Raw genomic sequence first — 12,968 nt, 5'->3', positions numbered from 1 at the left:
AGGATCTGAGCGACTTTGACAAGGAGACACATTGTGATGGCTAGACGACTGGGTCAGAGCATCTCCAAATGTGCAGCTCTTGTGGGGTGTTCCTGGTCTGCAGTGGTCTGTACCTATCAGAAGTGCTCCAAGGAAGGAAAAGAACCGGAAACAGGGTCATGGCTCATTGATGCACGTGGGGAGCAAAGTCTGGCTGTGTGGTCTGATCCAACAGACGAGCTACTGTAGCTCAAACTGCTGATAGAAAGGTGTCAGAACACACAGTGCATCAGTTTGTTGGTCTGGGGCTGCAGAACATTGTGACCACCAGGCTGCCCAGGTGGTCACATTGTTATCGGTGTACCTCCCTGCTTTGAGTGAACCCGGGTTACATCTGTAGTTCTATTTATAATGTTTAGCCATCGGGTAGTCTTTATTTCCTGTGAAAATGGCATACTTGTTCTCAGCGATTCTTTCAGTTTTTTCAGGTTTGTTCTTCCAACATAAAAATAAGCCCATGCATTGTAGATACTAGCTGATGGTAAACACATGCATATGCATTAAACCTATTATTAAAGGCTTTTTAATTTTTGTAAAGCAGTGTGCCTTGGTATTTTTTTGGTTATGACTTACGGATCATAAAGCAACATACAGGGTAGCTCGCCTGGTAGAGTCCCTACTACAGCCGCCCAAGTGTGATTCCAACCATCGGCCCTTTGCTGCATGTCAACCCCCCTCCCCCTCCACCTTTTCTATATATCTTCTGTCTATCTTCACCTGTCAAAAGCAACATACTCATGACCTCTCCTATGTTTTGGTCTCATGGATCCAAAGAGCACCTGTTTTTTGATACCTGCTTTTGTGAAGAAGCACTCCTTGGCCTATCTACTTTGATCCCTCTATACATGTAAAGTAAAACTGCGGTGTACTACAAGTTGGGTTTATTTTTGTAGCTCTGTTCATCGGTTCTATCAGTTGTTGCAACATTGTGCTCACCAAGGTAACTGCTGAAATCTGGGAACATGGTGACATTGCTAAAAATAGGTCCAGTGGGAAAGACAGTTACACAATCATACATGTTGTAAACAAGCCAACAGTTTTGAGTAGTTACCACTTTATTTGGAGGTGAAACCAAAAGTTGGGCACTTGTAATGTTGATAATGATTCCTCATTGCGCCATAGCCTCTGTGATGTCACCCATAGGTTTCGGAATAGCCCTGTAAATGTCAGTGTGGTCAGCTCTGGCCGTCGCCATCTTGGCAGTCCTGACTCCACTGGCTCCCAGAGTTTTTAGCATCATTGCTAACATGTAAGAAATAATTTGGGTAGTCATACTTACAATATGATCAAACATACAGAAAATAGAGTGAGAGAAGCTGTTTTTGTTCTTCCTGTGGCCTTCAGGAGACTCAAATGGTGCTACTTCTTGTTGATCATGTAGGGTGAATGAGTGAAAACCTTGGGGCATGACTAAAATGTGTATTTTAACTAACATGTTATGAATTTCTGATATCTAATATATATATATATATATATATATGTTATGTCTAAATTGAAAATAGTCACACAATAATACAAAAAAATAAGATTTCTGAAGGATTCTAATCATATTTCATGGTGAAGTGCGTTGTTAAGTGAGGGGACGGACTATAATGTATTATACAGATAGTTTTGATGCATATTTTTGCATTGTCCTAGGGATATCTTCTCTTCATTGTTTCCTCTCTAGCTTTACATGAGCTTTCCCAGATTTTTAGTGATCTACTGGAACCACATAATCAAACATAAAACAAAAACATCCATACACTTATATGTTACACATTTTACTTAAAGGTATTGCCATTCCACAAGTAATAGACTTTCATTTAACAAACTCAACTCCAATCCATAGAGACTTAGTGGTTTGGATAAAGCACTTTAATAGCAGATGAATATTAGAAAGAGGACATGACGCTTTATGACAACAGTTAGTGTGTTACTTACAGGAGCAAAATTGATTTGACACTCAGATTAAACTCACAATTTGATATGTTTCTCTTCAAAAAGCTCTCTCTCATCTTGGTGACACTATTCATTCAACACTACACCTTTAAGGTTTCAAAATAAAATCCCTTCCTTAATATTGCAATTAAATAAATACCTAACACAAGCTAATGTAAGCAGCTGACCCGGGCATTTCATTTGACACAATTTAACCAGAAAATAATGAATCACTCAAACCACATTGATGATAATGTTTTCATACACTTCTATTCTGAGGTCAGTGGACGAACCATTACCCCCACCCTCATGCATGCCTGAAGAGTTATACACCATGGCTTGTATACAGACAAATATATCTGGTATATGTCCAGTATATGTTCACATACATCTTACGGTATGTTAGTTGGCAAGTTGATCGGTCCAGAAATCATCAAGCAAAGCCGACGGACTTCAGCTTAAATGTGGAGCTTTTACTGTACGCAACAATGCTCTCAAACAACAAACATATAAAGAGTTAAATCTCTATCTGAGAGGATATAACACAGTTAGAGTATTGGGTTTTAAATCAAGCGAGACCCCACTTGTTATGCTTAAGTGCTGCTGCAGGTCTGTGAAGCTTAACAAAGTCAGCATGGGCTTTTTTTTTTCCTTGGTAACAAAATCATGATTTCTCTCCGCTGCATGATTGCTTTAATGATCCTTTCCAGAAGTCAAAAATAGCTTATAAAAATAATTTCTTTTGTTTGTTTTTTGATGTGAGTGTAGGTCACTCTGACAATGCTGCATGTTTGACACCACTGCACACCCTGAAACTTTCTGCTCTCTGCAGGGCCTCCTCCTTGTTTACCCACCCCTCTATCTGTGATTCACTGCCATGTTGTGGCCCCTTTCCAGCCCTGGCTTTCCTATCCGTGCTGATTTATGAGATGCTTGTGTAAGATATGGGACCGCATTCAAACATATCAGGGCACGCATATCAAAACTACGCCAGTCAGTCTTTCCTAACTTCTCTGATTGCAAAGAACTTGAAGGAAAATTGAAAACAAAAGCATATGATAAGGTGCTTATCGAGTAAAAGATCATAGAGGCATGGTATTGTCTCTTATTCCTGTCTTTGGCCATGACAGTCTGCAGTCCTTTCACTGTCCTAAAGTAATGGCAAAGGTGTAAAAATGAACTGGCTTGGCAATGTAACAGTCACTTAGCGCATGGAAGAAAATCTAATATGATGGAGAGACAGCGAGAGAAAAGGCAGAGCAGCAAACAAATGATATGTCGAGGCAGATAAGATGATAAACCCTCGCAAAGTGAAAAAACAAACTAGCTGCTGATGAAATACTAGAGATAGAAACGGGGAGATAAGTCAAGACTGACAGAGTAGAAGAAGGCGCACATAAAACAGTCAGAACCGCAGAAACTTGGAGGGAGGCCTGCACGAGAATTAGAAAAAGCTGTTATTTTTGCCGGGGTGTATGAAAGCATTGAGACGGGCGGGAGTGGGGATGCAGAAACCACATGGGAGACGAGGAGCATCAACACAGGCCATGCAAACGCAGCTCCTCGCCCTCGTCTGTAAGGTTGTCAGTCAAACATTCGGGCCACATTGCATACAAAAAGCTATAGATGCTGCCTCAACATCGTGAAAATGTTCCCGCACGAAGCGCCTTCCCGTGGCGTCACAGGCAGATGGCATGGCGTTTTACAGGTGGAAAGTAAGGGTATCATGGCGGTGCATATATAGATATTTCAGATGGGTTGGTTTTCTTTTCTGCTTCCTCCCAGACAGGATCGATGCTTGTTGAGATGTTGCTTCTTCTTTTTTTCTGTCTAAAAAAGGCGTGCCGCCTTCTTCAGGTCGTTTTTCTTCCAGAGGGCCAGGCGGTCGAACTGCTCCAGGGTCATGCCGAAAACGTGCTGGAAGTCCTCAGGAGAGAGGTGTCTCTGGAGAAGCAAAACACAGGCAGAAAAAATATATTTACTTTGGACAAAAGAGCATGAAGCAGGTCATAATTTTAAAGGACCAGTGTCGCAATGAAGTTGCAGATTGCAACTAACTGAACACTGCTGGCGTCTGTATTTGATGACCTGGGAATGAGAACGGGCTGTGAAGTGTTTAGGAGAAACAAAGGTATTATATTCCATTTCTGCCAATCGATCCTGGACCTTTAAAAAACTGTCCTCACTCAGCAACATAATAATGGTTGTTAGCTGAAACAGTTACAGATGGGTGACAAATTAAAGAAACAACATGAAGAGATTCGTTCCACCACAAGCCTCCAGCTAACAGCCTTTAATACTTATTGCCATAGATTCTCAAATTCTCAGGAACTTCACTGGAACAGCATCTTTCTAAGAGAAATTCCCTCATTTGATGTTTTGATGAAGGTGGCAGTGCTTATACCACCATGAAAAGTATTCTGCTTGAATGGTTAGGTATCTTGGGAGTCTAACTTCAAAACTGGAGAACAGGATAAGCATATTGCCAAAGTCAACAATGGTGTATTTTTACCATGAAGGTGATATCCCACTATAAAGTAAACTATAAAGCTGTAGCTGAGTTTAGTGTAAAATAAAAAACAAAAAAATGCACTGCCACAGTGTCTCCGTTGTACTGGCAGTTTAGCAATCACATTGGTCATTTGAAATGTACTGACATATTGTTGTTTAGGCATGAAAACTTGTCTTGGCTAATGGGTTGTGAAAAGGGTGAACTAGGTGAACAGTGTTCAAATGTAATAAAGTTGTAAATGATAACAACATTATGTAACTTTTGCTGAATAGTATATAATGATATAAAAAGTAGCTGTTGCAATTAGATTACAGAAACTGACATGGATTCGTACTTGTACCTTTACGTACTTTTGTAATAAAATACTTGAAATGTTCATTTGTGACATGCTAAAATGTACATATGAGTCTAAAAGTCAGTCCTCTATCTGAATATCTATCTGAAGTTGGCTAACTAATATTAGTCACCATGAGAGCTCTATTTATTATTATTTATTCTATATACAATCAAGTAAATGTTACAGCAAAATCCCTGAGTGTACTGAGTTCAGCAATTGTGCGTTTTATAGCTAGTGAATTAAACTATTAATTTGGAGAGAGATTGTGCTTCTACTCCCATTAAAACATAGATTGAATCACTTTTATCCTGTGTAATAGACCTTATGCACATGCATCCATGGTACTAATTAAGGTTCTATTCCATTCAAACAGAGTCAGGGTGCTGCTATGGTGCATGTCAGCTCACTGGAAAGGCTCTGCTACACTAAATGGAACAGAACATTAGTTAGTATCATTGGTAACACCTGTGTTTACCCTACTATGTCAAAATGGCTGCTGTGCAAAATGTCTATTTGTTATTTTTTAGGGGAAACAGGATGGCAAGCTAGCTTAGCACCATTACTAGCTAGCTTAACAACACAACTTACAAGCTTAGTTAGGCTAACTATCTAACCTAGCCGATTTAGTTTGGCTAGAAAGATAGCTATCAAGACCAGAATGGCTAGCTTACCAACACTACTACAAGTATTGGTAGTATGAAGCTTAGGTAGGCTAACTATTAGTATGGCTAGAAAGATTCTATTTCTTCCAGTAAGTAGCACTTTCTAAATGCCTGGTCACAAAGCAAAATTAATTTTCCCTTCCTAGGGAAACCGGTGGTGCTGCAGGCTTGGTAATGTGGTTGTACAGTAGGTGACATTGGTTGTGGCGAGGTTTGGTCATGACAACATGGAAGAGGAAAACTGTAGTTAGCGTTGCTATTCATTCGGAAGGGCAGGGTTATACGAAATTGGAAGGCGCAACACAGCTAATGTGATAGCTTCTACAGATTTGTAGTCTGAAGAACAGACTGATTATAGCACAAATTTAATCTGCAATCCAATCTACTAAATCACAGCTCCTGCATTGAAATTAAGTGATTTCAGTTGAAAATGTCTCTTCTATATGTTGGTGTTTTCAAGCCCTCACACTAGCTTTCTCATCGCTTCACTCTAATGAACCACATGTTCTACTGAGTCAGAAAAACATGTGGTACTTTGGCTCAATTAGTCAAAACTTTTACTTGAACCAATGAGATTATTTCTGCCGCCAGGCCAGCTTGACTTTTCTCACCCACTTGTGCTGTAGCCTATGGTGAATCAGTAGCAGCTTCAGCTCTCGGATTGGTCTCATATACAAGACATCCAATCGTAACATCATGTTTGTGTTCACCACATAAGCAGGCGTTACATTGCCTTCTGTATTGAGGTTTAACACACCAAATTCAATTCCGTGCCTCAGAAGTTCATCCAAACAAAACTGCTATCCAAAACCCGGCTTGGCTTGTGTTGGAGACACTCACTAACTCCTCTGTAAATGTCAAAAATATACCATGGAACAAAAACATGCATGGTATTGATTTAGACCCAGAACAAAAGCATACGCCACTTTATTGTAAAACGTTGGCTGGACTGTGCGAAGCAGTTGTGCGTCTCTACAATGATACTGATAGTAAATTAGAGGCAGGCTGTTGCTGTGTGATAGCCAATCACCTGGTTTCCATACCAACCAACAGAGGGAGGAATGTGGTTTTCTCCCTGTGGCAAAAACATCCAGATCATTTTCATTTTTCATCTGCCATGTTGACAGAATAACAACAAGAGAGTATCAAGGAAATTAGATTTTCAAAATATTTATTGAATAACGTTATCATTACTAGTGATGGTAAAACACGAAAGGTGTTCTCTATTAGCTGTCAACTCCTGCTGTGACAGCACTGACTGGGGTAGAGAGTTTGGACCTAAAGACAGAACTAGAACAGGAGAGCTTTAGTACTCTGTAGTACTTTTAGTACTCTGATAGTGTTTTTCCACCAAATTAGCCCTGGTTCTGTCATTCTCCGCCATTCAGACAGTAGTCACGCACTTGTATAAGCTTGTATTTCTATTAAGACTTGGGACAGGAACTTCTGTTGTTACTATTGTCAACATTTATCTGACAGACCTGTAATCAGATTTCCTACATAGAACACAAATAAGCTAAAGGAACTTTTAGTATTTGATTTAGTTACTGAGTTTAGTTGCTTGGTAAATCTGTTTTAGGAATCAAAACTTTATTTTCAAAAAATTGGACTTTGTCAAACTTACCAGTTGTAGATTTTGGCATTCAGACATGAGATAAATTCATGTTTATGTTACAAAATAACGCTAAAAACAGGGTCATGATCCACAATTTTTTGACAAACTTGCCTTAAAATTAAATCCATTCTGAGATGAGATGCTCTTTCAGCAGCAGAAAAATTCTAATCCCTCTTAGTTTTTTTTATTGCTGTCAATAGCTGATATTTTGCACATATTTTCTGTAGGCCTACTTTTACATTTAGCCATTCTCATGACAAAAGATTACAGTTCTTTAGTATTTCCACAGAAGAGAGACTTTTTAGCATTCCACCTACATTTGGCTGTTGACAGTGAACTAAAAACTGCTGCTTGGATCAACAAGTCTGCACCCCCCATGGATGATGGCTGAACACTGCGGAGGTGTGGAGTAATAACACTATCATAGTAAAAACATGACACACGCACTGAGGCTATACAGGTGCAGACAGGTGAGGGCACATGTCAGCACACTGTAACTTGAGCTGATAGAAACTATATATATACTTAAATCTACTCATCTCACTCTGAAAGAATATAAAAACAAGTGTATCTCCAGATATGTTGAACTTTTCCCTTAAGTAATGTCCCTGCACAAAAGCTTTCTGCGTTATATGTCTGAGCATCTCCTCACACAGCAGCCACCAGTAACGGGTCAGAATGATTGTGCCTCTTGGCTCAGAGTTGGAGTTTTGATATGGGTTTAGCTGCTGATTAGTTTGGGTAAACCAACACCACTTTGGAGTCAAGGATCAGGGACAGTGGTGGGTGAAACAGAGGTTGGAATCTTTCTCTCTGACACACACACACACTCACACACTCACACTAATGACAATATGACTCCAGTCTAGTGATCCCAACCACAAAGGGATCTCTTGCGTCAGTAACACCCCGATATCCCGACGGTCTGACTCCTCTTGGGACAATATTCCCATAATCCAAAGGCTAACAGGCAGTTCTCATATTAGGGTTACTGAAGGTTTAAATATTTTAAAGGGGGTGTTTTTTTTAAAATAGGTTCATGAAACTCTTCTGGGGAGACGAGGACCATCAGTGCTGCACCACAAACCACAATTTGAAGTTTTTAAATGTTTTTTTTTATGCTATGTGGAACATTATTTGAGACTTCTCTACAGACTAAAATATTTCCTGTTTTCAGCCGAACAAACTTAATGAAAGTTCTGAATCTGTAAATGGGTAGTGTAAGAATAACAGCTGGAGGAAATTAGTTATTACGGGACATTAAGTCCAATTGTGCTTAATTTTTTATTATAAGGCATGCATGTGGGTTAAACTTGCCATGACCCAGCACAAGAGCAGGTAATGTGATACAACATCAGAAAGTAAAACCAATATTACTGCCAATTATATTCACATTCAATAAAATCCCACAATTTATTGACTTTATTTAGCACGTCACAGCTTGAACTCTAAGTTCTCTTGCAGCAAACTACACCAAATAGCCAAAAGCAATATACCCATATGTCATTGTTGAATGTGTCAGTCCAAAACCATGGGCATTAATCTGCTGTAACAGCTTCCACTCTTCTGGTTTCAGGCTTTCCACCAGATTTAGTAACCTGGCTGCAGGGATTTGCTTCCATTCAGCCACAAGAGCATTAATGAGGTTGGGCACTCACTGAGCCAGGCACCATCACCCAGAGGTATTGGATGGGGTTGAGGTCAGTGCTTAGTGTATGCCACCATCATTTTATGCTGTAAAAATTAAGATTTCTCCCAATCTCTGAACCCACCCACCCATTGCCTCTGGGGGCAACGGCCAAAGTTTAAGGGCTATCCACTGAAAACAGATAATGGGTGTAGGCTATCTGGGCCAAGACCTTCTCTGCAGTCTGATTAGCAACTTTGTGTGCAAGACATTACAAAACAACATTTCAAAAAAAGCTAATAAAAAGCGTCAGACGATAGGCGATCAGCCAATGCGTTCCACCTCTTTTGCTCTCACAACGAAGCGCTGCAGCAGGATTTTAGAAAAACAGAGGTCCAAATTCTCCAAGTTCAGCCTTCTTTCTGTTCTTTTTACCAGAAACACAAAAACATATTTGTTTTGTTTATCTATGTTTAGTTATTCATTCAACTGATTTAAATTTTTTTGCAAATGTTATCCTCCCACATGATAGTCTAAATGCAATTTCATCAATTGAATTGTCTTCATTCAATCAATTTGACTCACTTTATCTAAAGCATACTGAGGCCTTTAGGGGCCTCGCCCAAATCATGAAAACCAGCTCAAGTACACAAAAAAGCCCTGTCCACATGCTTTTGACCATACATCATGTATCTGTTTTTGAAAAACCTCAAATCATTTATCCACCTATACAAAAATTGGAGATAGCACTTCTCTAAGCTTGGGCTGATATTTCGATCCCACCTGGCTTAGCTGCCTGGTTGCCTTACCAAAACTGCGTCATTCTTTAAGTCATTCTTTAAACCCCGTTTTAACATTTTCTCAGGCTTTTAATGACCTGTGGTAAGAAGGGGGGAAACGACAGAGCAGGGAGAAGAAGATTAGAGCTTACCTCCAGTCTGGTGCGATCTACGTCTCTGGGAAGCTTCACTTTCACTCTATGCGTCACTGCCAGAATTTCATAAGGGTAGATCTGGCACACACAAAGTAAGCATTGTGGGAGATTTATTAGTGAGTATAATTATAATCCAATGTCCAACAAAGCTGCCAAGAATATTATTTGTAAAGCATTAACAAATGAGGGAAATCTTACCTTGTATTCTAGGAGGGAGGGAAAGAGAGAGAGAAAGAGAGAATTAACCTGGTGGAACAATGAGTTTTTATTTGAATAGCAGAGCCATTATGAAAACTACCATAATAGAGCCTGAAAATAAATTACACCTTGTGGACTCAAATCTCTTCAAAAATATTAGGTTTCAAAGGCGTCAAAAGCATTATAAACGGTTGCTCTGCACACACGAATACACAGTTATGAGGTTGGCATCATGTCAACTCAGTCTTTGCCTAAGATACAGCCAGGACTGTACACACACACTTGTAAACACACACTAATAATTCTGCAGCTGGAAAAATGACATCACCTCTCCACATTGTTACCTCCAGTAACTGATCTGGAGCCAGGGCTGCAGGGCTCTGTATGATTGGTCACAATGTAATCAGGGATTGTAAACTGACCTTAGATCTGTACTTAAAGGAAATCTGACACGGGCCTTTTTCCCATTTCAAAGTAAGATATCAGCTGATACTATTATCTGGAGGAAAATGTTCTCTTTTGGATTAACCTAAAGAAACAATATAGTTGCTAAGTTATTTTGGGAGTCCATGGTTCTGGAAGTAAAAGTCCAGTCCAGTACAACATTACTCACTGATATCGGTGCACTTCCAAAGCTATAGAAGTACATGAAATTCTCCCAGTTGAATCTCAAGTACAAAAGATGCGCAACTATGTCAAAAAATATCTGCGCACATAAAAAGTAGATAAAAGAAGTAACTTTAACTCCTACATAGAATTTCCATAAGAAACATCCAATACCTGAGTTTAAAGTTCTATTGCTAATGGCTAAAGGAAGCTAAAAACTAAGTATACACATGCTAATACGATCAGCATTCCTTTCATTGTCACATTCTGGCTCAATGTATTGAATTTGATTAATTCAATAACTATGGTGCAGTGTTTTGTCATTAATTGCAATTATAAAGACCCAGAGAGAGTACATACAAGTTGAGTAATACTGTAGAGGCTCAAGAATCGAACCCTGGTTTCAGATTTTTTATTTTATAGTCATAGGTATTAAAGGCTTCATTACAGAAATTGTTTTACCTAAATGAGTGTTCAGCTGACTGTCATTTAACATCTTTATTGGGGCAATCTCTGTTTCTTGCCAGAGTTTGTTCAAAAGGTTATTAAATATCAACAAGTTGTTGAATTTAATGAACACAGCTGTCTACATTTTCCTAATAAAAGGTAGATTACAGAATTAAAGAAGAGATTTGGTAATTTTCTTCTGGAACCAACCAGCCTAAATCTGACATCTCAACTCTGTCTATAAGGTTAAACTGACAACTTTCAACTTTATTTTAAGGACGTTCAAAACAACATGTTTTTAATCATTTTATCTATTATATGTCAAAATATTTTTAAAAATACTCACAAGTCACAATTTCCCACAGCCAAAGATGACTCAAAGTTTTGTCCAAACAGTAAAAAAACCCTAAATTTACTGTCAAATAGATAAACAAAAGCAACATTTTGTTTTCATTTGGGAAGATGACACTCGTGACTTTCCAGCATTCTGGCATAACAAATTATTTAAAGAATACATTTTTAAAGTCATCATATTTAATATTGGGGTTGCAATCCTTTGCAGTCATTGACCCACAGACATCAGCTGATGCTTTACCGGGCCTGAACTGCAGCCAGCATCACTTCCTGCTGGTATCAGTTAGTATACAGTTTGTATGTATCGTATGTAGGCCTTTAGCTGATATACCTATCAACATTTCAACACTGAAAAAGCTTGAAAACCACTAACATTAGGAGGAACACAACAAAGAGCATGAGTAACAGCAGTCATTTATTGTCAGTCTCACCTCTCATGCCTCCCCAGCTCTGCGAGTCTGGGTCCACTTCATCTTCCACCATCTCAGCAGCCTGTAAGAACACACACACATATAAACAGAGACCAGTTAGACCATCATTCAGATCTTGCTCCATTCCTCCAAGAACATTGCTGGTCTTTATCAAAGCCAGTGTGCATCTGAAAGCCTTTTAGTCATTACTTTTGCACTTGATTTGCTCACATTCTTTCAGGGTGACCAATAGGAAGTGAGTGTGACACAGTCTTTTGATAGTGTGCTTGCATCACTTAGTTAGAGAGAGTAAAAAATTACTAAAGAGAGAGAAGGAATGACATTAGAAAGTGTTTGCTCCCTGTGAATGTTTGTTTGGTAGCTTGTTCAAAAATCAAAGGTGCACCACAAGGTTCTACTACATGTATCTACTGTATGCTTGTAGAGAGGAGACATTAAACATATCGCCATACAAATGCAGAATCTGTAGACAAGGTTTGTTGTTTGAGTAGTGTCGACCAATTGCGTTTAAGCGGACTTCAATTGTTCAGCTTGGCAAAAATAAAATCCTGGAACAATTTTGCCTTTTATTAGCTCTCTTTTTCTTATCTGTATTCATATCTAGATATCTGTTTATAGAGATTTACCAAAATGTGTCTTTCTCGTCCTCAACCCAATCAAGTATCCATATCGAGTTGCTATCCGTTATTTGGATATCCACTGGCTACACCAGAAGCCCCGAAACATTGCCGTTGCCTCCAGAGGCTAAATCGCTGTCAGACAGTAAAAGCTTCAGAGATTGACATCACCTAAAAAATGAATGATTGTTGCTCTTCAAAGTGTGAGGCTTTTATCTGTTGTGTTTACGGTTGCTGTCTGTCAGGGATTAGTTAGTGTATTGCTTTATGCAAATACTGTTTGAAATGAACCAATTAATTGTCTCAATGTCAAGAAGTTATCTCTCTCCATAGACAACAGATAAACATTGTGACTGACAGCTAAACAAAATTAAAAAAGAAAATATCTTCCTTCTGGTTAATAAGTTGGTTCATGACAAAATACCTGCAAACCCTGTGGGATTCCCATCAGCCTCAGCTGTACTTTGTGTTTCAAGCAGCAAATATGAAAATGCTAACAACTAAGATGGTGAACATGGTAAATGTTACTTGTGAAGATTAACCATTGCATGTTAGCACACAGATGTTAGCCTTTCGCTCAACGCACTGTTGTGCTAACAGTGTCACAGAGCCATTAATTGTGTCTGTAGATATAATCTATTAGTATCAGTATGTCATAACTGAAAAAAA

The 12,968-nt window shown here is 39.0% G+C and overlaps 1 protein-coding gene across 19 annotated transcripts in view; it reads right to left on the bottom strand.

Annotated features, from left to right (window-relative positions):
• Positions 1-1,878: 1,878 nt before the first annotated feature.
• The window catches only part of ablim2 (actin binding LIM protein family, member 2), a 101,207-nt gene continuing 90,117 nt past the window's right edge, over positions 1,879-12,968 (bottom strand). For all 19 annotated transcript variants that reach the window (XM_035675291.1, XM_035675304.1, XM_035675298.1 and 16 more), the window contains 4 exons: positions 11,683-11,743; positions 9,845-9,852; positions 9,644-9,724; positions 1,879-3,903 (listed from right to left, as the gene is read on the bottom strand). In XM_035675291.1, coding sequence (XP_035531184.1) covers positions 3,790-3,903; positions 9,644-9,724; positions 9,845-9,852; positions 11,683-11,743 — 264 coding nt within the window. In that variant the 3' untranslated portion in view covers positions 1,879-3,789. The remainder of the gene's footprint in view (positions 3,904-9,643; positions 9,725-9,844; positions 9,853-11,682; positions 11,744-12,968) is intronic.

Source organism: Morone saxatilis, unplaced genomic scaffold (assembly GCF_004916995.1).
Source record: "Morone saxatilis isolate NCDOM2014 unplaced genomic scaffold, NCSU_SB_2.0 Contig4, whole genome shotgun sequence".
In the NCBI taxonomy this organism is placed as follows: Eukaryota; Metazoa; Chordata; class Actinopteri; family Moronidae; genus Morone; species Morone saxatilis.
Note: the sequence above shows the minus strand (reverse complement) of the source record. Positions and strands in the feature narration are given on the sequence as shown.